This window comes from Elgaria multicarinata, chromosome 21 (genome assembly GCF_023053635.1).
Source record: "Elgaria multicarinata webbii isolate HBS135686 ecotype San Diego chromosome 21, rElgMul1.1.pri, whole genome shotgun sequence".
NCBI lineage: Eukaryota > Metazoa > Chordata > Lepidosauria > Squamata > Anguidae > Elgaria > Elgaria multicarinata.
This window is the reverse complement of record NC_086191.1, coordinates 8,985,000-9,006,001: the sequence shown is the minus strand read 5'-3', so window position 1 is coordinate 9,006,001 and position 21,002 is coordinate 8,985,000. Positions and strand designations below refer to the sequence as shown.

At 50.1% G+C, this 21,002-nt stretch overlaps 2 protein-coding genes across 5 annotated transcripts in view; one reads left to right on the top strand and one right to left on the bottom strand.

The window, feature by feature from the left end:
• Window positions 1-3,073: 3,073 nt before the first annotated feature.
• Window positions 3,074-21,002, bottom strand: part of LOC134412125 (protein S100-A13-like) — a 344,998-nt gene continuing 327,069 nt past the window's right edge. The window contains exon 4 of the mRNA XM_063145928.1: window positions 3,074-3,088. The gene's annotated coding sequence lies outside the window, so the exon portion shown is untranslated. The remainder of the gene's footprint in view (window positions 3,089-21,002) is intronic.
• TPM3 (tropomyosin 3) overlaps window positions 13,420-21,002 on the top strand; it is a 55,430-nt gene continuing 47,847 nt past the window's right edge. For all 4 annotated transcript variants that reach the window (XM_063145916.1, XM_063145918.1, XM_063145917.1 and 1 more), the window contains exons 1-2: window positions 13,420-13,569; window positions 17,915-18,040. In XM_063145916.1, the coding sequence (XP_063001986.1) occupies window positions 13,456-13,569; window positions 17,915-18,040 (240 nt within the window). In that variant the 5' untranslated portion in view covers window positions 13,420-13,455. The remainder of the gene's footprint in view (window positions 13,570-17,914; window positions 18,041-21,002) is intronic.

Genomic DNA, 21,002 nt, shown 5'->3' with positions numbered 1-21,002 from the left:
GCCCGCCTGGACCGAGAGGGGTCTTTCGTCTGTGCACTGACTGGCGGTCGCTGCATTCCTGTCGACTGTCTAATGCAAAGCAAGTTGCTGCGTGGGGGTGGGGGGGCCCCTGAATCCTCCCTCCCCCCCATACACACACACACAAGCACACTTGTGGTTTTGTAAATAAGTCATTCCATTACCTCTTTAATTTATTGAGAAAGACTCAAGCCCCAGGCATGCCTCTCCCTTGCCACGGCCTGCAAAAAGAGCCAAGAATGGGTCCTCCCTGACCTCTTCCACCATGAAACGAGATCCTCCCTTGGTGTTCCTCCATTCCTTCCTCCCAGCATATCTCTCCGGGTTGTTCCTCCACCACCTCTTCTTCCCTGGAATCTCCCCTCCTAGCTTGCCCTTCTTCCCGGACAACGGGTGGAAGAGGCGGGTTGGGTTGTCAACAACCTGTCGGGCAGGGTGGTTGCTTTCCTGCGGCCTGTCCTTGGGGGAAGGCTGCCCAGAAAGCTGCTTGCGCCAGTGAGCCAAATCTGGTCCTGTTTCCTTCACTCACTTGCTGCATGGCAGCTGAGTGGTGCCCACTGAACTGAGCCAGCCGCATCGCCAACGCCACTTCCAGACCTGGGTCCCAGCACAAGCCTCCTCAGCCTTTTTCCCCTCTCTGGAAACGGGGACACAGCCAGGCCTCCTGTCTCTCTTTTTAAAGCGGCTGTTTAATAAAACGGACACTTGCCCTGCTAGGAACTCCTCGTCTGTGTGCTTCCTCCGCGAAAGGATGCTGCTGGGGGTCAGGGTGAACTGGGTGAGGTACCAAGCCAGGCCCCGTTCGCCTCCAGCAACTTGGGGCTCGTGCTGCCCTCCTTTGTGGCCCACAGCGTTTTGCGGTGGCTCCTTGTGCAGTGGTAGGCAGGGAGACAAGCAAACGTCCCTGTAGGGTGCAGACAAGCTGAGCTGGGTCTCATAATTATTTATTTCCTGCCAGCAGGAAATATGTCACTTTGCAGCAGGTGGGTGGGGAAGCGTCCGGCCTGCTGACCAAAGCCGGCCTTCTTCCTGACATTGTCCTGGCAAAAGATGTAATCCTTGTCACTTTCAGGAAGTCTGGCTGCAGGAATTAAAGCCGTCATGCGCTCTGTGGTCAGCAGGTGTCGTCCTTCTCCTGATCTGGGGACTATTGACACATCACAAGCTGACCTGAGGCCTCCATCTCTTGTCCTGTAAGGGGGTGGAGGGACGGGGGGGGGGGGGGTTGCTCAGAAATGGATCTTGGTGCTAGCAAGTGTTGTACACTCGACTTGATTTAGTTTATTGACAGGTTGCTTTTCTACAGTAGTTTATGCTCAAAGCGTCGACTTATCAAAGTATGTCACATTTGAAGAAGCGGGGGGAAGACAACCCCAATTTATGAAATAACATCTCACATTCAAATGTGTTGGCAGCAAGCACAGGACCCCCCCCCTCCCCCCAGTGTTTAAATTGGTGGAATGCTGGAAGAAAGGTGAAGCATTCCAGTCTCTGGTTTCATTTTACGGTTCATTTTATGTTACAATGACCTCAGGAGAAATACCTAGCAAAACCATTCCGAGATCTGGGACACGCTGAATCGATGACGTTTGAACTTTCAAAATGCCGCTCGTGTTTCTGCCAGCACCTCTTCTCCAAAGGCCTCAGCGCCTCAAACCGCTGGACTGGCTGAAAAGCGGCCGTCTTATCTTTTGAAGGACGGGCATGTTTGTCGCACCTTTTATCATCAGTCCCTAGCCAGCATGGCCAATGGTCAGAAGTGATACATGTATCCTGACAACTTTTGGAAGGCCTCAGGTTCCCCATCCCTGGTATACACCAGTCTTCCATGCTCTCCAGATATGTTGGGCTGCAATTCCCATCATCCCCCAGCCGGCTTTGAAGAGCACTGAGTTGGGAAGGGCTGGGACAGATTACTGTCCCTGTTGGCCTAACTCTGTCTATGGCAAATTTCTATGTTCCTAGCAAGGGTGAGTTCCCTCTTTAGATGATGCTTACCTGATTTTGAAGAAACAGTTGTCAATGCCTGGTTGGTACTTGGGTATATTACACCAGGGAGAGGCCTTTACGGTCCTAAAAAGAGAAATCCCGTGTTTACATTGCGGATTCAGCATTTGGATTCTTCCTTGGCCCAGCCAAACGCAAGTCTCCTGGAAGGGGCTCTGGTCATTTGATGTTTAACCAGAAGATTAAACTTGAGAGCCAGTGTGGTGTAGCGGTTAGAGTGTGGGACTGGGTTCAAATCACCACTCAGCCATGGAGTTCACTGGATGACTTTGGGACAGTCTCTGCCCAACCTACCTCACCGAGTTCTTATGAGGATAAACTGGAGAAGAGGAGGCCCGCATAAGCCGCCTTGGGCTCCTTCGAAGAGGAAAAAAGGCGGGATATAAATGTAATAAATAAGGAAAGAGGAATTCAAGGGTAGAGCCCCTGCCGTAGCTGACATTCTCTCCACCTCCATCCACCTCAAACTTCTCCCAAAAGCAAGCAGATGCTGGCATTTCTTGGCAGGGGACAAACATTCTGCGTTGCATCCCGTGGGATCAGGCCACCCCCACCCACCCACCCCGGCAAAGGTGGCACCGTGGCCATCTCCACCTGTTATTTGGGGCCCTGACAGACCGCTTGGCGAAAAACAAGGGTCTCATCTTCGGGCCGGCTGGCCTGATTCGGTGCCACAGCCGTCAGCAGCGGCCTGATGTGATCCAGAGAGACAGCTTGGCTAATGAGCCACGGGGGCTGGCCCCGCTCGCCTCAGCCTTGTCAATAACCGGAACTGGCCTAGGCGGTGATGGGCCCCAGAGCAGGGAGATGCCAAGGTCACCACCAGAGAGGAGGGGATGGGTAATGGGGGTGATGGCCAGCTGCATTGGATGGAGGGCCTGGGAGATGAGGATGCGCCCTAAGAGGAATTTAAGTTTGGGTGGGCCTCTCTCTTTCTTTCTGTGTGTGTGTGTGTGTCTGCATGAGTGTGTATGTGTACGCATGACTCTGTGTGTCTCTCTCACTCTCACCTTGTCTGTATCTCTCACTTTCTATCTTTGTGTTTGTATGTCTCTCTTGCTCTCTGTGTGTGTCTTTTTTGCATATGTCTCGGTCTCTGTCTCTTTGTTTGAGTCAGTATCTGTGTGTGTATGCTTGTGTATGTATCTCTCTGTCTCTTTGTGTCTCTGTGTGTGCCTATACCTTACTTAAAAGTTCTCATTATTTTAATAGAATCCCAACTCCTCCCTGCCCACACACAAAATAAATACTCCAAGGTCCTGCTGCCTCGAAAAAATTAAGCTAGGGATGATTGGTAGAGTGCCTCCTCTGACAATCGCCACTTATGGGCCGTCCCCTAACAGTGTGAGGTGCAAATCCTATTGACACACAACATGTGTGACTTATTATTATTATTTATTTATTTATATAGCACCATCAGTGTACATGGTGCTGTACAGAGTAAAAGAGTAAATAGCAAGACCCTGCCTGTATCAGAAAGGACAGGCAGTCCTGACATTGCAAAGGCTAACAAATTAGTTACAGGCAGGCACACATCTACATCCCCAGAGTTGCTCAGGATATATGGGATAAAATTGGATGAGAGGACTCTTGATCATGTGAAGAGTGCATTTCCACCATCACTGGGTTAGCTACACATTAGGGATTAGGAGAAAGGGCTGTTCACAAGCAGAGGGCGAGGCAATTTGATGCCCTATAGATGCTTTTTAGGGAAAAGCTCCCAGAATCCCTGACTGCTGGCCATCCTGTTTGGGTGGGGGGCTACTGGGAATCGTCGTTTAGAACATCTGGAGGGCACTGGATTGGGGGGAAGCTGATTTAACCTTTCACAGACAGAAACTGCATGCATGTAATGCTCCTGTTATACTACGGCTCAGATCCGTTAGACCAGTGGTTCTCAACCTTCCTAATGCCGCGACCCTTTAATACAGTTCCTCATGTTGTGGTGACCCCCAACCATAAAATTATTTTCGTTCTTCTCTACACGATCCATTGTCATGGGATGGTTTGCTAATGAAAATAATACATAACAATAGCTTTAATAATACAAAAGATGATACATGACATAGTTCAGTCAATACAGTTTCCTATGACATCGGAAATATGTGTTTTCCGATGGTCTTAGGCGACCCCTGTGAAAGGGTCATTCGACCCCCAAAGGGGTCCCGACCCACAGGTTGAGAACCGCTGCGTTAGACCTTTCCCTGTTGTTACACATTGCTAAAGCTCTATTCTGCTTCCTCTTTGCTATATCGCCGTATTTCTTCGATTGTAAGATGCCATCGATTGTAAGACGCACACTAATTTCAGTACCACCAACAGGAAAAAAAAACCCTAAAACACACCCGCGATTCTAAGACGCACCCCATTTTTAGAGATGTTCATATGGGGGGGAAAGTGTGTCTTAGAATCGAAGAAATAGGGTAGTTGGTTTAGCCATGGCCTCTCTTCCCTTTATTTGAAATGCAATTCCTAGTCGCCATGGATTGCTGTCACCTGAATTCGTCACATCCCCTTCAAAAGGGCTCTTATGTTTAAAGAACATAAGAAGAGCCCTGCTGGATCAGATAAAGGGTCCATCCCATCCAGTATTCTGTTCACAGCGGCCAAGCAGCTGCCTGTGAGAAATTCACATGTAGGACCTGGGTGCAACAGCACCCTCCCCACCCATGTTCGCCAAGAACCGGTGTTCATAGGCAAACTGTCCCTGATACTGGAGGTGGAATATAGCCATCAGGATTAGTAGCCATGGAGAGCCTTCTCCTCCAGGAATTTGTCTAACTCTCCTTTTAAATCCATCCTAACTGATGGCCATCGCTACATCTTCTCATAAAGAATTCCACAGTTTACCTCTGCGCTGTGTGAAGAAGTCTTTCCTTTTATCTGTCCCAATTCTCCCACCAATCATCTTCATAGGATTGCTCTGAGTTCCAGTATGATGAGAGAGGGAGAGAGAAAAAAATCTCCCGATCCACTTCCTATCCACGCCAGGCGTAATTTTATATACCTCTATCTTTACTCGCTTCGTTTCTAAGCCAAACAGTTCCAGCTGTTGTTACCTTTCCTCCTAGGGAAGAAGCTCTAGCACCCTTTATCATTTTAGTTGCCCCCCCTTTTTTTTTGCACCTTTTGTATCCTCCTTTAGATGTGGTGACCAGAACCGTACACAGAATTCTAAGATTTCTATAAGAGGAGTATGACCTTGGCAGTTTTATTTTCAGTTCCTTTCCTAATTAGGCCTAACATGGAATTTGCTTTCACCACCGGGATTTTTTGCCCCAACGTGCGTATGCTTCACATCTTGGGATAACGAATTCTCCCGTTCCAACTTTGTGCGTCTTTTTACTCTGTCCCAAACCTCCTGCATTGAGAGGGGTCGTTTGCTGCTCATATTGGCTGCCATTCATGCACCCCTCGCCCATTCCAGCCAGCTGCCCTCTTTCCCAAGGTCGCCCGTGTGTACCCACCCAAGCGTGCCCCATCGCTGCAGGGAAATCTCCATCAGCAGATGGGCCAAGGGATCGATCAGCCAGGATTAACCAGTGGAACAAGGTGGGCGGGGGGGGGGGGAGAGAACTGAATGCGTGCTAATGGAATGCATTACGGCCAGAGAACGAGCCGAGATGGACCTAATCCCGAAATTTTAGGCACATAACGGTGGACGACATAAGCCTTTCGTTGGATCTAGCACAGTCTTCTGTATATTATTGGATGACCTCGGGTTTTTGTATCATGAGAGTGAAACAGAAAAACATCTTGTATTGTATTCTTTTAAATGTTTGCATTCTATTTTATATTTTTAAGCGTTTTAAAAAAGCACTTCAGTTTTTTAACGGGCTATAATCCGCCCGGAGAACTTTAGTTATTGGGCAGATTAGAAATGTACTAAATAAATAAAATAAGTAAGAAAACATCTCTCTGTTTACTTTCTCCATGCCACGCGTCATTTTAGAAACTTCTAGGCCAGGAGGCGTTAGCTCAGTGCTAGAAGACATGTTTTGCCTGCACAAGGTTCCAGTTTGATTCCTGACTTCTCCTGGTAGGGCTACCAAAGAATCTTGCCTAAAACCCTGGAAAGCCGTTGCTGCCAGTCAGTGTCGACAATACTGGGCTAGATGGACCAAAGTTCTGACTCCATATTGCAGCTTCCTATGTTCCTGGCCAAAATAAGGCATTATGGGAGTTGCAGTCCAAAACATCTGGAGGGCTCTGGGTTTCCTACCACTTCTCTGCGGTGTCCACACCCTCTACTCACCTTTTTTTTCCTAAACCAAAAAGGCCCAAATCCAGGCTTTCTCGGAAAAACCTGCTCCTGCCAGTTGTGCTCTAGATCAGAAGGGGGGACAGGGCAAGAAAGACCCCCACCCACCAAATGCACACCAATCTTGGCCCCTTGTACCCGATGGACGAACGGCATGCCATCCAGGACACGGTGTATTGACGTGAAATTGACAAGGCCCGGAGGCCTGCAAGCAGCCAGCGAGGAAAGAGGATCGAATGCTATTGATCAGGATAATTTGACTCCAAGGGCATATGGGGGAGGGAGTAATTAATGGGAACGCGACCACGTGTGCGGTGGTGCTGAGGGCCCCCGACCAGGAAATCCACCCCACCCTTTGCACCAGGAGGAGGGGGCCAAAAGGATACGGTTATAAAGCGAGCTAGCGACAAAGCAGACCTCAGACTACAAGGATGCGCAGGGTGGGCGGCCCGGCCCTATACTCAGGTAAGGCCTTCGGAACTCAGGAAGGAGTGGGTGGGAAAGGATTCCAGGAGATTGCTCCCTAAATTGGCTCCCTTGTATGTCAAAAGCTGCCTTTGACAGGTCAGACGATCTATCCATCTGCCCTAGTATTGCCCACACTGACTGGCAGCAGATGTCCGGGGTTTCAGATAGGGATATTTCCCACTCGTATCTGGAGTTGCCGGAAATTGAAACTGCTGCAGCCTTTTCCGCTGCTCTGTGCCGAATCAGACCCTTAGTCCATATAGACCGGTTTTGTCGACACTGACCGGCAGGGACTCTCTGGGGTTTTAGGCAGGAAGTCTTTTACAGCCCTAGCTGGAGATCAAACCTGGCATCTTCTCGAAAGTGATGTCAGAGAAATCTGCAATGGAATCCATGGATTCCACAGTGGACTGGTTTCTCCCGAGTCATGCAGATTCCACGGGCTGGATTTTTTTAAAAAAAACCTTCTGGAATTTTATGCAGATTTAGTGGTAGAAAAATGCATTTTTTAAAAAAGAAAAGAACACCTGCCGAAAATGTGCATCTCCCCCAGAGGCTAAAGCATGAACATGTGTATTGCGGGGGGGGGGTGTTCGCAAGTGTGAATTTGCGCAAATGCAAATTTGCACAAATTCAGAAGACCGGAAGAAATGCCATTCAGCCAATGAGCGGGTGGTGGAATGAAAGGCACCTGACAATGCAGATGGAACGGATCTCACAAAATCCGTACATTCCTACTTCTTCATGCCAAGCATGCAGCCAGTTTCTAGTCCTCATGGTTCTGAACATAGATGCTTTAAATAGGAGCATAGGAAGCAGCCTCAGACCGAGACAGACCACTGGTCTATCTGATCCAGTGGCACCTGAACTGAACCTGGATGCCGGGAATTGGACCTGGTACCTTCAGCCAGCACTCCCAATATAGTCTGGTGCCTTCCCCTTTGCTGGTGCCTTGAGTTCCCTGGATGGAAGCAACATTGGCCAAATGAGGGTGTTACCATCTAGGCCTCGTCCCCCGATTATCTTGGCCTCCTCAGATATTTGTTACTAGCCGATCTGCCCATACTGACGGTTGTCGGTTATTTGTCACGCATCGATCTCTTTCCCCAGGTTATATTTGTTTTCACACCTGGTCATGTGGAAACAATTCCTAGTTGCCCCAAGTGACCGAGTAAATAGCTGCTTACATGCCTGATGTTAAGAGAAATGATCACCTTTTAATGGGCATGAAGTTAGCAAAATCAACTCATGCCAACGAGCAAAGTTTGGTCAGCTTGCTCCCAGTCTGCCCGTGCCTTTCTTCCCGGACCCACTTGAAGAGACCAACTTAGTTCTTCTGGCTCATGAGAGCCTTTAATTAGTGCATGGATGTATTTATTCCTTACAGCACACTGAAATTCTCCAGGACGCAGGAATTACTGCACGTTGCATTGATGTCCCCCCTCCCTCCTCTTTTGCAGAGTACCCAACACGCGGTGACATCTTCGACAGGTCCGTCACCCCTGGGCATTCCTTACATCTGGTTCCCCTGTTTCTGTCTGATATGTTTGATATTAGGTTGTTCTACTGGGAAACCAACTAAATATCAAACATATTCTTACAGCGCCAGGGTTGTTTCGACGCCCATCAAGAGCGCATTTTGGACTCACAACCAGTCGTTTGCAGCATCTTTAGCCTTGGAAGCTCCCCGCTGAGCCTGCTTTATCAGATTATCCAAAAGCCGGAGGCAATTTTGGGAGAAGACTAGCTAGGTAACCCTTATCCCAGACTCAAAAGCAGACTACAGGTCCGGGATGAAGCTCAAAAGCAGAAGCTTCTGGGTCTGTGCAGGGATGCAAAAGCTGGAGACACCGGGTCTGCAGAGGGATTGAAAAGCAGGAGACTTGGGGGGGGGCTTTGCAGGGCCTCAAAAGCAGGAGATTTGCGATCAATGCAGAGTCACAAAAGGAGACTAAAGGCCTGTGCAGGGTCACAAAGGTAATATCACATAGGAAGCTGCCTTATATTGAGAGCTTCTCTACTTTAGTGATTTATTGCATGCTCATAATTGGCCACTCATGGAAGTTTGCCGTCCTTTACATGACACCGTCAACCTCCCGCACTTTCCCCCAGTAATATCGCTTTTTTTAAAAAATGGAGATAATGCAGGATATGAATTATCATGGGATGTCCCCAGTATGTAAAGCTGGTGTAGTGATATAATTCCACCACTCGATGGTGCTGCTTCATTGAACTTAATAGTATTGCCGAGAAGGGAAGCTTTCAGTTCAAAATCAAGCGTTCGCTGTCTAAATGTGTCAGTCGTAAATGCAGAAAGATTCCAGAAGAAACCCTGGTAAGAATGCAGAGGTTTTTTCCTTAGAGACATCCTGAGCCAGCCCCTTCACCAACTAGCCCAGTATTGTGAACTCTGACTGGCAGCAATGGCTCTCTGGGGCTTCAGGCAAGAGTTTTTCCAGCCCTAGCTGGAGATGTCAGGAATCGAACCTGGGACCTTCTTATGCAAAGCAGGGGCTCTACCCAGTGAGCCACAGATCCTCCCCAATCATGACTAGTAGCCATTGATAGCTTTATTCTCCATGAATCTCTCCAATCCCCTTTTAAAGCCATCCAATTTGGCAGCGGTAGCAAATCCCACCTTCAGCTAGGTGCACATCATTCTGCTACATCCCCGTTTGTGTATTGCTGCTTCAAAAGATTTATAACCTGCTTTTCCATATCAATGTGGCAAGCAGCTTAGAGATTTAAAACACACACACGCCTATGAAAGCAGCCCTAAACAAATCAACACTTTGGGAACCAGGCCGCAGCGGCCAGAGATCAAACAGCCCGATGCTAAACTAGCAGTTGGGTCACCGCAAGCCTGAGCGAAATCCAGTTCAGAAGCAGAATTCGAATTACAGGCACTTGCTAGTTGCTCAGAAGAAAAAAAAAGGGGGGGAGCGCCAAACTGAACCCAACAGGGACAATGAATCCTGGATTCAATGAATCAATGAATCCTGCATTGAGCAGGGGGTTGGACTAGATGGCCTTGTAGGACCCTTCCAACTCTGCTATTCTATGATTCTATGATTCTATGACTAGTCAATGTGGATGTTTGGAGGATTTGCAGCCTAGCATATCCTAACCATGCCGTCTCCCCATCTCTGGGTTTAGATTTCAGGACAGCCATTACCCATGGCTCTGGACTCTGGGTTTAGATTTCTGTACACCCATTACCCATGGCTCTGGACGCAGGCAGCAAGCGGGAACATTTTGGGCACGTGGGTTTGGGGTGGAGCGGGGAGAGCAGTGTTGGGATCTCAGCACCTGTCAAAGATGAGATTGAGTAACGGAATGCCGGCGGCCTTGGATAAAAGTGGCAGAGGGCTCAGTTCCTCCTACCACGCTCCCTCAGGTCCCCCACCCCACCCTGCACTGGGCACAGTGGGTAGGGAGGGCGAGGAATTGTTCTTAGGCTATTTAAAGCCATAGGGTAGATTGCATGACAGCAGAACAAAGGACCGAGGACAAGGTTTTGCTGGGAACACGGTTACAGGCTACTGACCTTGGCGGCTCGGTCCCGCAGACTTGGGCTGGATCGATACCCAGGCAGGAGAATGACGTGTAAACGGGGGGTGGGTGGGTTACAGTCCTGGACGGTTAGAGTGTGGGCTGTACTGCTCCTCGTAGGGAGGAGTGGCATTGCGGAATGCTCTTTTATGTTTCATACTAACACCTGGAACGAGAGCAGGCGAAAAGCTCCTTGCAAGTAGAAAAGTAGCACAGCAGGGAGAGGGCCAGGGAGGAGCCGGAATCCCGGCAGCACTATATTTGTTTCGTTTCTACAAAAGGAGAGCAGGGTTCAATGAAGCCAGGTCATTCATTTATTGCATTGAGATCTGTTCCTCCCTCCAAATTCCTTAGGGTCCTTTCTCTCCCAAGTCCATTTCATCTTCACATCAACCCCGTGAAGTAGGTCAGGCTGAGAGAGGAGGTGGGAGAGAGAGAGAGAGAGAGAGATTGGCTCGAAGTCAGGCTGCTGTGAGGAGTTATATCTGGCCATCCATAGCCATTACATCATTCTAACCACTACACTCCACCACCGACCCACACGTCGTCTGAAGTGGGACAGTTCAATCGATGCCTAAGGACCTCCTGGACCTTAGCCAGGATCAGCTCCAGCCCATCAGCTTCTGGGATATGAAGAAGCATGGAGACAGGGAAATGTCCTTAGATAGGGTGTTCTCAGTAGCTAGTAGCCACCAGCCATCAACCACTAGGTGGTAAACAAAGCAAAACTGGGGTGGGGAGGTGGGTTGATGTTGAAGCCACCAAGGCTGCACCCAGGTCTGTTTCTACTAGCATGTAGAAAATATAAAATCCAATTGTAACCTGGATCCATCTTCATCCTTAGGTGAAACAAACTGTTGTTTCACCTTGGTCAGAAGACCATGTATGCAATATTACTGTTGTTATCATTGATATTATTATTATAATTTTATTACAGTTTTATTCACTTGTCATTTGTCTCCATCGCAAGAGCATCCTTGTGCCAATTTGAAGTCACACGTGGGCTGCCATCTCAGACGCACTTACCAGGGAGTCAGTCCTGCTAAACTCAGTTGTGCTTACGTCCAAGTGGACCTGACTAGGACTGCATTGTGTTAGCGGCCAAGACTACCTGTGCCAGGGCCCCTGCCCCTGCCCCTGCCGAGCCGCTGTGCACGGACTACGCCCAGCAATTAAATGACAGTTAGTTTACTGATCTGGGAGTGGCTGCCAAGCCGTGCACTTTACACAGAGAATGCTCTGGGCTTCAACCCAGAGACGGACCTCCTCTTCCTCCCTGGAGGCTGCAGCTGGTGAAAAGCAGGGAGCGACTGGGTTCGCACAACTTGCTAACCCACACCTAGTGTTTGAGTGTGGGTTATTGTTGAACAGTGGGTTGTTTGTTGAACTATGGGTTAGTGTTCTTCCTGAACCCAGGGCATTTTCTGCAGAGAAGCTTATTAACCATGCAGTGTGGGTTATTTTTCTCAAATGTGCCACCTTGATAACCCATGGTTTGTTGCTGGATTACTCAGGGTGGTTAGAAAGCCACAACGCATGGGAGATTTTATTCTTGTATTTATTTCTACGAGTGGTTCATCGCCCTATAACTGGACGCAAACATACTTCTGCCTTGCTGCCCGCCCCTTCACTGATTAAAGAACTGAATAGCTGTGTACTGAATAGTCTCATTTGACTCTAACGCCTATGTGTGTGGACGTGCATGTGTGTGTATGGGGGGGGGGGTTGCACAAGTATACATGCCCCCAAGGCTGCTGCTGACACCCAATATGTCCCTCGGGGCCCAAAAAGTTTGCACCCCAGTATTAGAAACATTAGTGCGCGTGCATAAATGGCTGCACACAAGATTTTCATATTGTCGCTTGGGCAAATGGCCACAGGAAGCTCATTGGAGTGGGCTGAGTGCATGTGATGTGAATTTCACATGACTTCCCCCGCTGCTGCTTAAGAGCAGTGCGACCCTTTGCAGGGCCGTTGGAGCTTTACTTCATAAGTACCATCCCCACAGGGCCTCGGCCACATCCACAGGTCTTTTGGCCTGCACGCCGGTCCACCTGTACCCTCAAAGGACATGGGGTGTCCACCGCCACTGATACAGCGGAGGAACGATGGAAAAACCCCTGCTCCCTTATTTCCAGTTCTGTGAGAATCGGCGGTAGCAGTATGATGGTAGGGATGGGCACTCGGCATGTGCTCAGAAGCACTTTGGTCTCTCAGGCGCTGAGCACCTAGATGGCACGGTGCCACAATGCTCACACGTCTCCACTGATGGGCGTACAAAGCCAAGGACACAGCCCAGCAGCACGTCCCACACTGCGAAGGATGATGACACTGGTAAATTATGTGCAGGACAAGATCTTAGCCAGGTAATCCCCCACAGGCACTCTCCCAAAAAAGAGGGGGGCAAGAGCGGGAGAGCGATTTACCTAGGGCAGGGTCCAGAAAACGCAGACAGTTGCTGGTATAAAGAGGGACACCTGGAGTGCCCCAACTTCCCCATTAATCCAGGTATGCCACAGGTGTGGTGTCCCAGCATGCCCCTGACTCCTTTGGCCTGGGTAGGCCTTTCCCCCGGGGGGGGGGATCCCCTCTGTCACACGTGTTACAGCCCTTCGTCCTTGTGCACTGACCTCACTTCCACACAGGAGCGAATGGCAGGAGAATCCCCGAGTCCTAGCCAGGCCCGGAGATCTCTGCTCTGTCTCCCTTGTCCCAGGCGCACTGAACCGGCTCCTTCCACCTGGCAGACTGCGAAAGGATAAGAGGAGGGGGCTGCTGGGTGGATGGATGGCAGGTGGGGGGGGGCGTTGCTGGAACAAAGCAGCAGCACACCACTTTGGGGTTTCTATTAGTGGCTCCCAGCTGTCCCCCGGGGAGCCCAAATATGGGCACTGCTCATCACGGAGCAAGAATCTCCCACGGCCCCAGGCCAGGACAATGGAGGGACATTTTGGGTGCGAAGGGCGGAGCCCCCTCAGCCCCTGAAAGGCAAGCCCTCCTGGCCAGCTGGCAGGGAGGGCGGCTACAAAAGGGCCCAGGGGCAGAGAGGAAGGAGCGCGCTCTCCCCAAGGAAGCAGTGAGCCTCCCTCCGTCCCCTCCGGACACCGTCTCTCCCTTGGGGCCAGCCGCTCACACCGACCGCCGCCGCCATGGAGGCCATCAAGAAGAAGATGCAGATGCTCAAGCTGGACAAGGAGAACGCCCTGGACCGGGCGGAGCAGGCCGAGGCTGAGCAGAAACAAGCAGAGGAGCGCAGCAAGCAGGTGGGGAGGCGTAATGGGACGCCCCGGTGAGGCCCGGGCCCTGGAGCAGAAGGCGAAGGCTCTGTCGTAGGGCCCCCAAGCCTGGCCTTCCCCAAACGGGTGTGCCCCCCCCAGCTGTGCCGGACTGCCATTCCCATAATTCCAGGCCAGCGTGGAGGCAGTCCAACCCATTTGGTTTGGTGCCGATCTACGGCTGGGAAGTCCTGGGTTCAAATCCCCACTCGGTCATAGAACTGCCCAGATGACCTTGAATTGGTCAATCTCTCTCTCTCTCTCTCTTTTCCCACCTGCCTGCCCTACCTTGCAAGGTTGTTGGGTGGATAAAATGTGCATGCGTGTGTGCGTAGAGCAGCCTTTTCCCAACCGGTTTCCATCTGCTGATGTTGTTGGGATTACAACTCCCATCCATCCTCCCTGACCGTCGGCCATGCTGGCTGGGGACATAGGGAGTTGGGAGTCCAAGAACAGTCACAGAGCCAAAGGTTGGCCACCCCTGGACTATAAACAGCTTCCCTTGGAAATCACCTTTTTCTTAGAGATTTTCAGTTAAGGAAATGAGATGAAAGGTTTTCTTTTATCGTGGAGATCTAAGACACTGGGGCTTTTGTAGAAAAGAACACTAAGCGGACACACACACACACACGCACTTGCCATTTGGGATACTGCTGCTAAGCCCCAGATCATGTGAAATTGTTGCTGAAGAGCAGCCCCTGAGCATATGCAAAGTGCCCGTGCCCATTTCTCTTTGCTTGCAGGCTCCATTCCCCTCCAGCCAAATGCATGTGAGGTTGGAGCTGACTTTGGCTATCTGGTGTTGAGGGAAACACACTCTGCATATGCTCAGAGGGCAAATCATTTATTAGTTCATATCACTCAGAGAAGTCAGAGAAGTATGGGGAAAGGGGCCAAGAAGAAAAACATACCTAAGGCTAGTTTTCAGTGGTGGGGAAAACACACTCAGCGCATGCTCAGACAGCCTCTCAACAGTAATTTCACACAACCGGAGCTAAATTCTGGACCAGAAAACAGATGCCGGGGCTTAGATGTGATGAGCCCTTGTAGGAAGCAACCCCTCCAACTCACTTGGATGTGTGTTAGCTGCAACGAGCCCCGTCTGCTTAACAGAAATGTAACTCCGCATATGCTCAGCGATCCCACCAAACAATTCATTCATGTGACCTCAAAATAAAATTTCGGAAGTGAAAATCCATTCCAAGGTTAGCTGCAGAGAGCCGTCGTTACTCGGCGGCAAGGCAAAGGCGCTCTGCTTATGCTCAGAGGTGCTGGATCTGAAAACAGAGTGTAGGCTGCCCTTAACCCTGGCATGGATTAACAGCTCTTTCCTTGGGGGGGGGCGGTTGTTTGATGAGTAGGGCAGGGCAGGTGGCCACGGAGGGCAGAAAGAATCTCTATTCAGTCTCGAACCCGTCCCTTTGGAGTTCCAGTTTCACATTCTTTGTGGCTGACAAAAGTCTTGGCAGACAAAAGGAAGGGAGGCCCTGTGGGTGCTCAGGATGGCTCCAGGGTGACCAAACAGCTGACAACAGGGTAGGAGGAACGGGCAAGTCAGGCTCAGTGCAGGCTATAATGGTGGGACGTCTCAGGTTGCTACACCCCATCACATGAACAGCACGAAAGAGCAGATTTTGCCAGGAGTGATGTGGCGGAGAAACGTTCAAGCCCATCTGGCAAGGAATGCCCTTGGATCGGAGAGAGGACTTACTTCGGGTGCAGTGGTTAGAGTGTTGGACTGGGGCTGTGGAGACCCAGGTTCTACTCCCCGCTCGGCAGCTTCATGGGATGACCCCGAGTTCTAGAATGATCAGAGAGGAAGAATAATATCTCCCTATCCCCATTCTCCACACCATCATGTTATACACCTCCATCTTGTCTAGGGATGCTGAAGAAATCCGCAGCAGAATCAAATGAGTTCAGATTTCCATGATTCTGACCCATGGATTCTGCAGTGGACCAGCATTTCCCACGTCGCACGGAAACTATGGACTTGAGGACTGTTTTTTTTTTTGTTGTTGTTTAAACTTTCTGACATTTTATGCAAATTCATTGAAGAAAAATACGTAGATCAAAAGGACTGTCCAAAAATGCCTATTTCCCCATAGTCTAAATCATTAAAATACATGTTTTTAAGGGGGGGGATTTGCATGTATTGCAAGTGCGAATTTGTGCAAAATGCGAATTTGTGCAAAATGCGAATTTGCGTGAATTTGGGAAATTGGAAAAAATCTGATTTGGCCAACGAGTGGATGACGGAACTAAAGGCACCTGACAATCCGCAAAACGCCTTTACATCCCTAGTCAGTGGAGACTGGTGGTTCTGACATCAGCAGGGCGGTGAATCCACTCCAGGTTTCAGCCCAAGACAGTCAAAACTCTAAAGGAGCTGTCCAAGGTGTGAAAACACAGAGCGGATTCTCTGCCCCTCTGAAATCGGTCTCCACTGTCCCTAGTCATGTCTCCTTCTGCCTGGGCTTTGCCCTGCCCTATTTGCCCATCACCAGTATGCAGCCCTCCATCACTTCCCCCCAAAAGGGTTAGGGAAGGTCTCCTACTCCTGGTTTGGATCCAAGCTTTCCTCCAAGGACTTCCAGTTTCTCTCCTCCCCCAACCCCCGTGACCAGCATTTTATCCTCACAACAACCCTGTGAGGTAGGTTCAGGTGAGAGTGTGTGTGTGTGAGAGAGAGAGTGTGTGCCTGGCCCAAGTTCATCCAGTGAGCTTCATAGCTGGATGGATATTTGAAGGTGGGTTCCACCACCATTATTATTATTATTATTATTATTATTATTATTATTATTATTTATATAGCGCCATCAATGTACATGGTGCTGTACAGAGTAAGACAATAAAATAGCAAGACCCTGCCGCATAGGCTTACCTTCTAATACCATCCAGCATCCCCCAGTCCTGGTCGAACGTGCTCTAAAAACACTACTGCAAAAACACAGGCACGTTTCCTGATGTTCTTCTGCATGTGAAGACTGAGTGCGGCCAATGCTGCAGAGATGGCAAAGGCACTCTGAATATGCTCAGAGGCACTCTCTACTTTCTGTTTTTCAGGAATGGACTCTGGCACTGAAAAGCAGGGAGTTGGACTCGATCGCCTTGTAGGCCCCTTCCAACTCTGCTATTCTATGATTCTATGAAAAGAGGCTGTAGCAACCAATCATCTTCCCCACATACTCTGAGAGCCAGTTTCAGGGTGAGGGAAGAACCAGAAGGGAGAGCTGTTCCTTCCATGCCTCTTTTGCAGGCTTCCTAGAAATAACAATCTGTTTGGTGCTACTGTGGAAAACAGGATAACTATCTGGAATCCAGCAGGGCTTTTCTTATGAGAATGGCCCTTGCCAGTTGGGCGGTATACAAAGAGAACAAATAAGAAAATAAGTAACGAAATGAATTCTGCCCAGAGCAATGCCAATTAAAATAAAAAGGACGAAGTTCTAGGTTCTTCTTACATTCCCAGGTTAGAATGTTGATAGATAGATAGATAGCCGATCTGGGATGTTTAAGGTTACGTTTTGCTTTTCTCTTGGCTGGAGGCAGTGAAGAGTAATTCACGTTTCATGCCCATTAAGGCTGGGACGGCAAAAGGAAAATACGACGGGGTATTCGAGATCAGAAATCTCAATCTCTGCTTTGACAAGGATCTCACAGTACCCTTGTAAGGCAACAAAGAATTATGGCAAAACGTCATAACCAGTTGCATAAGCTGGAGATGACCTTGTGATGTTTTGCACATGGGTAGACCGAACCCTCTTCAGATAAGACCTCAGCTCTCGGGTGGCCCCTGTCATAGGTGGCATCAGAGCCAGCCTCAAGGGTTGGCATGGCCGGGCACCTGCCGAGGGACCACACTGTAGCAGGGGCCCACTGACATGAACCCTTTGCTTCTCCTTTTCCCCATTGCAACCTGCCAGTTCACCTGCCTTTCCCTCTGGCTCAGACAACGGTGGTGGTCAGATTGAGGGGCAGGAGATGCCACGGCCTATTTGGTCCCTGGCTCTGCCTTCCAAGCAAGCACGTGGGAGCCATGATGAGGAAGAGGAGGAGGAGGAGGAGCAAGGGCAGCTGGTGACGATGGTGGCGAGAACGTAGACTCACTGAGTGGCGTCCTTGGATCTCGGTTACATGTCTCCCTAAGGTTGCCAGCTGATCAGAAAAGTGCCGGCCTGACCTGCTGCTGTGCCTTGCAAAGTCTGATCTGTGGCTAGGGCTGTCTCTCTATCCATCCATTCAGATTCATTTCAGTTCTAGGTCAGTCCTCAACCTAGATGGTGGCTCTATGGTAACCGTCTCTCTCCCTCCCATTCTCTCCTTTTCGCAGCTGGAAGATGAATTGGCTGCCATGCAGAAGAAACTGAAGGGGACAGAAGACGAGCTGGATAAATACTCAGAGGCTCTCAAAGACGCACAGGAAAAGCTCGAGCTGGCGGAGAAGAAGGCAGCCGACGTACGTAGGGGGGTGGGCGGGAGACACCCCCGGCTCACACACTCATGCTCGCATTCCGTCTGAGAAGGACGCGTGGCCACAACGGGTGATTTTTCACCTCGCATTTCCGTTTGGCCGCACAACCTTGGGTGTAAGCTACCAGTCCTGTTGTGGTGTTGCCCTTTGAACCTAGGGCTCCTGCCCTGTTTCTCCCTGCAGGATCAGTGCCGTAGAAGCCCTTCTCTTCTTCCAGGGCTGGTGTTGAGGGTAGGCATGGTTGGGCAACGGCCGAGGAGCCACACCCGAGCAGGGGCCCACTGACAAGAGACCCCCAGACTCGCTCGTCCTCTTCAGCATCACCTGACCCAGACAATGATGGTGGTGACGAGGAGGAAGAGCAGATGCAGTGAGAAGGCAGACTCACTGAGGGAAAAGGCCCACTGAGGTTGTCTTGCACATGGGCCTCCTGCAACCTGGAGCCGACACTGCCTTCTGCTATGCAACTTCTGGCCACATCCGCTATGCCACACCTTTCCGTTCTCCCATTGGCTTAGGGGCAGGAGGTAGCGAGAGCAGGATAAAGGGATGGGGAACTTCTGGCCCACAGGCCAATTTGGCCCACCAGGCTGGCCCATCTGGTCTGCAGGGCCTCAAGTGAGGCCTCTTCCCAAACTCCGCCTCCTGGAGTCCACTGAGCACTTGGAGAGGAGGCAGGAAGAGGAATACTCCAGTATCATCTTGCAATGAAGCTAGATCCCCAGCCTAGGTGTTGGGTGGAGGAGTGCGCCTCCACTCATTGCCATGGCTAGGGTGGCTCTGCTGTGCAGGGACTTTTTCCAGTGGCCCAGCCAGGGACCACATGATGTCAGGGAGCATGACTATGGCCGTAGCTAGACCTAAGGTTTATCCCAGGATCATCCCGGGTTCATCCCTGCCTGAGCACTGGATGCCCTGTGTGGCATTTAGATGAACAGGTTTGACCCCAGGACAATCCTGGGATAAACCTTAGGTCTAGCTACGGCCTATGTCCCCTGACATTATCAGACTCCCAGAGGGGTGGGTAGGGGGTAATCTAGCCCCCACCCAGTTATTGTGCCTATTTCGAAAAGGTATGGATGCCACCAAATGACCAGTGGTCAGGGGAAAGGGGGGGGTGGCTATCTGGGGAATCCCAGAAGGCTGTATTGGGATTGACTCCAGGGCCTAAGGTTCTGTTGTAGGCAATATTGATCTAAGGTGAATCAAAGATCTGTCTGGAATCTTGCTTTGTTTAACGGAAGGACCATAACTCGATGGTTTGGGATATACTTCACAGAAGAAGGTTCCAAGTTCAATCCCTGGCATCTCTTGGTACAGCTGAGAAAAACTCCTATATGTTCTGCTTCTACTGTAATGAGGGCTTAACTGTATTTAGATGTTGTTGAGGCTTGGGTTGCAGGATTCTCCTATGGACTGCTTTTTTTCCAGCAAGGTCAGGTTTCAGGAATATTCAAGAAGGTCAGGTTTCAGGAACAGGAATAGAACACCACCACCATAGAAAGCTCCAAGTGGCGCTGGAACCCAGATATGTCACTCCAACAAGGAGCAGAGCAAGACTGATCCTTAAATAAGAGTGTAGCTGCCTTTAGATTGGTTGGCCCTGCCTCCATATTGACTGAGGCTCTGTCTCTTAAAGGGGCCTGGTGTTTTTTCGCAATCTCAAGCTGCAACAACGTGGGAGTGGCTGTGGCATGCTAATATCCTCATGGCCCGAGTCCTTCAAGTCTAAGGACAATAATGCAACTTCCCCTGGATGCAGAGAAGATGACATCTGGGGGCTGTCTGGAGAATTGACTCCTGGGGAGGTGGAAGCTTTGCAATCCCCTCCAGTCGCTGAGTCCTCTGCCTGAACTATTAACTCTGAAGCCTTTTCTTCAGAAGACAAAAGTTCGGGACCCTCTCAGGATGAGGGTTCAGGCTCATAGTCTAACATAAATCCTAGAGAGCTGCAGCTAGTCAGTACTGAGCTAAGATGGATCAAAGATCTGACTTGATGTAAGTTGGCTTTATATGGTCTTATATTTACTTGATACTAACCCAAGTTACCCAAAACATATTTGTATCCCAGCCCTTTCCCATGATGTGGTGCCTAGCAATTTAACTACAAAAGGGGCTTTCTCACATGCTAGAGAAAGGCCAGCCTTTCCCAACGTGGTGCTCTCCTTGGGTGTTGGACTTCAACTCCCATCCTCCCCAGCCAGCATGGTCAATGGTGAGTAAAGCTGGGAGTTGTAGTCCAAAACATCTGATGGGCACTAAGTTAGGTAAGGCTGGCCTAAGTCAACAGGTTTCAAACTTTGTCAGGAAGGAGCCCTGAAACCACTATCAGTGAGAAAATCAGAAATAGCCGACAAGTTGCCCTGAATGACAGCTTCCAATCCAGCCACCTACAACGTGCAGCCATGTTGGTATATTCTAGGCTGCATGCTTGACCATGAACATGCCTCCTAGAACATGCCCCAGAATCCTTTGCTGTGCATCAGTGTTCCGAGGCAGGCATCCAGGGGCATTTTTCAAGGTGAAAGGGCTCCCTTTCAGCTTAGAAAAAGTTGAAAACCATTGCCCAGGGTGCTAAGAGAGCTGGCAAGGAGACCGCCACCCCCTTCACTTCCCAACTACTTGGCAGGAGCAGGGGAAGTTGTGGGGAGCCAGCAGCCCAGGAAAAGGAAACGCTCGGGTTCCGAAAATAACCTTATCTTTTCCAGCAAGCGTTGTGGTTAGGCTTGTGCACGGTCAGAGGCTCACCAAACTGCCGCTGACTTTTGCACAATGCCAACCGCTCTCCGGAGAGCCAGCTCCGAGCTTTCCCCAGCCATGTAGGCACTTGAAAACGCGGACGCAAATACCCACGCGCCCGCAGTGCTGAATTTCATAAGGATCTCTGTGAATGCCGCAGTTATAGTATCATAAGGGCCTTTGGGCGACCAAGGAGGGGGGTTAGTTC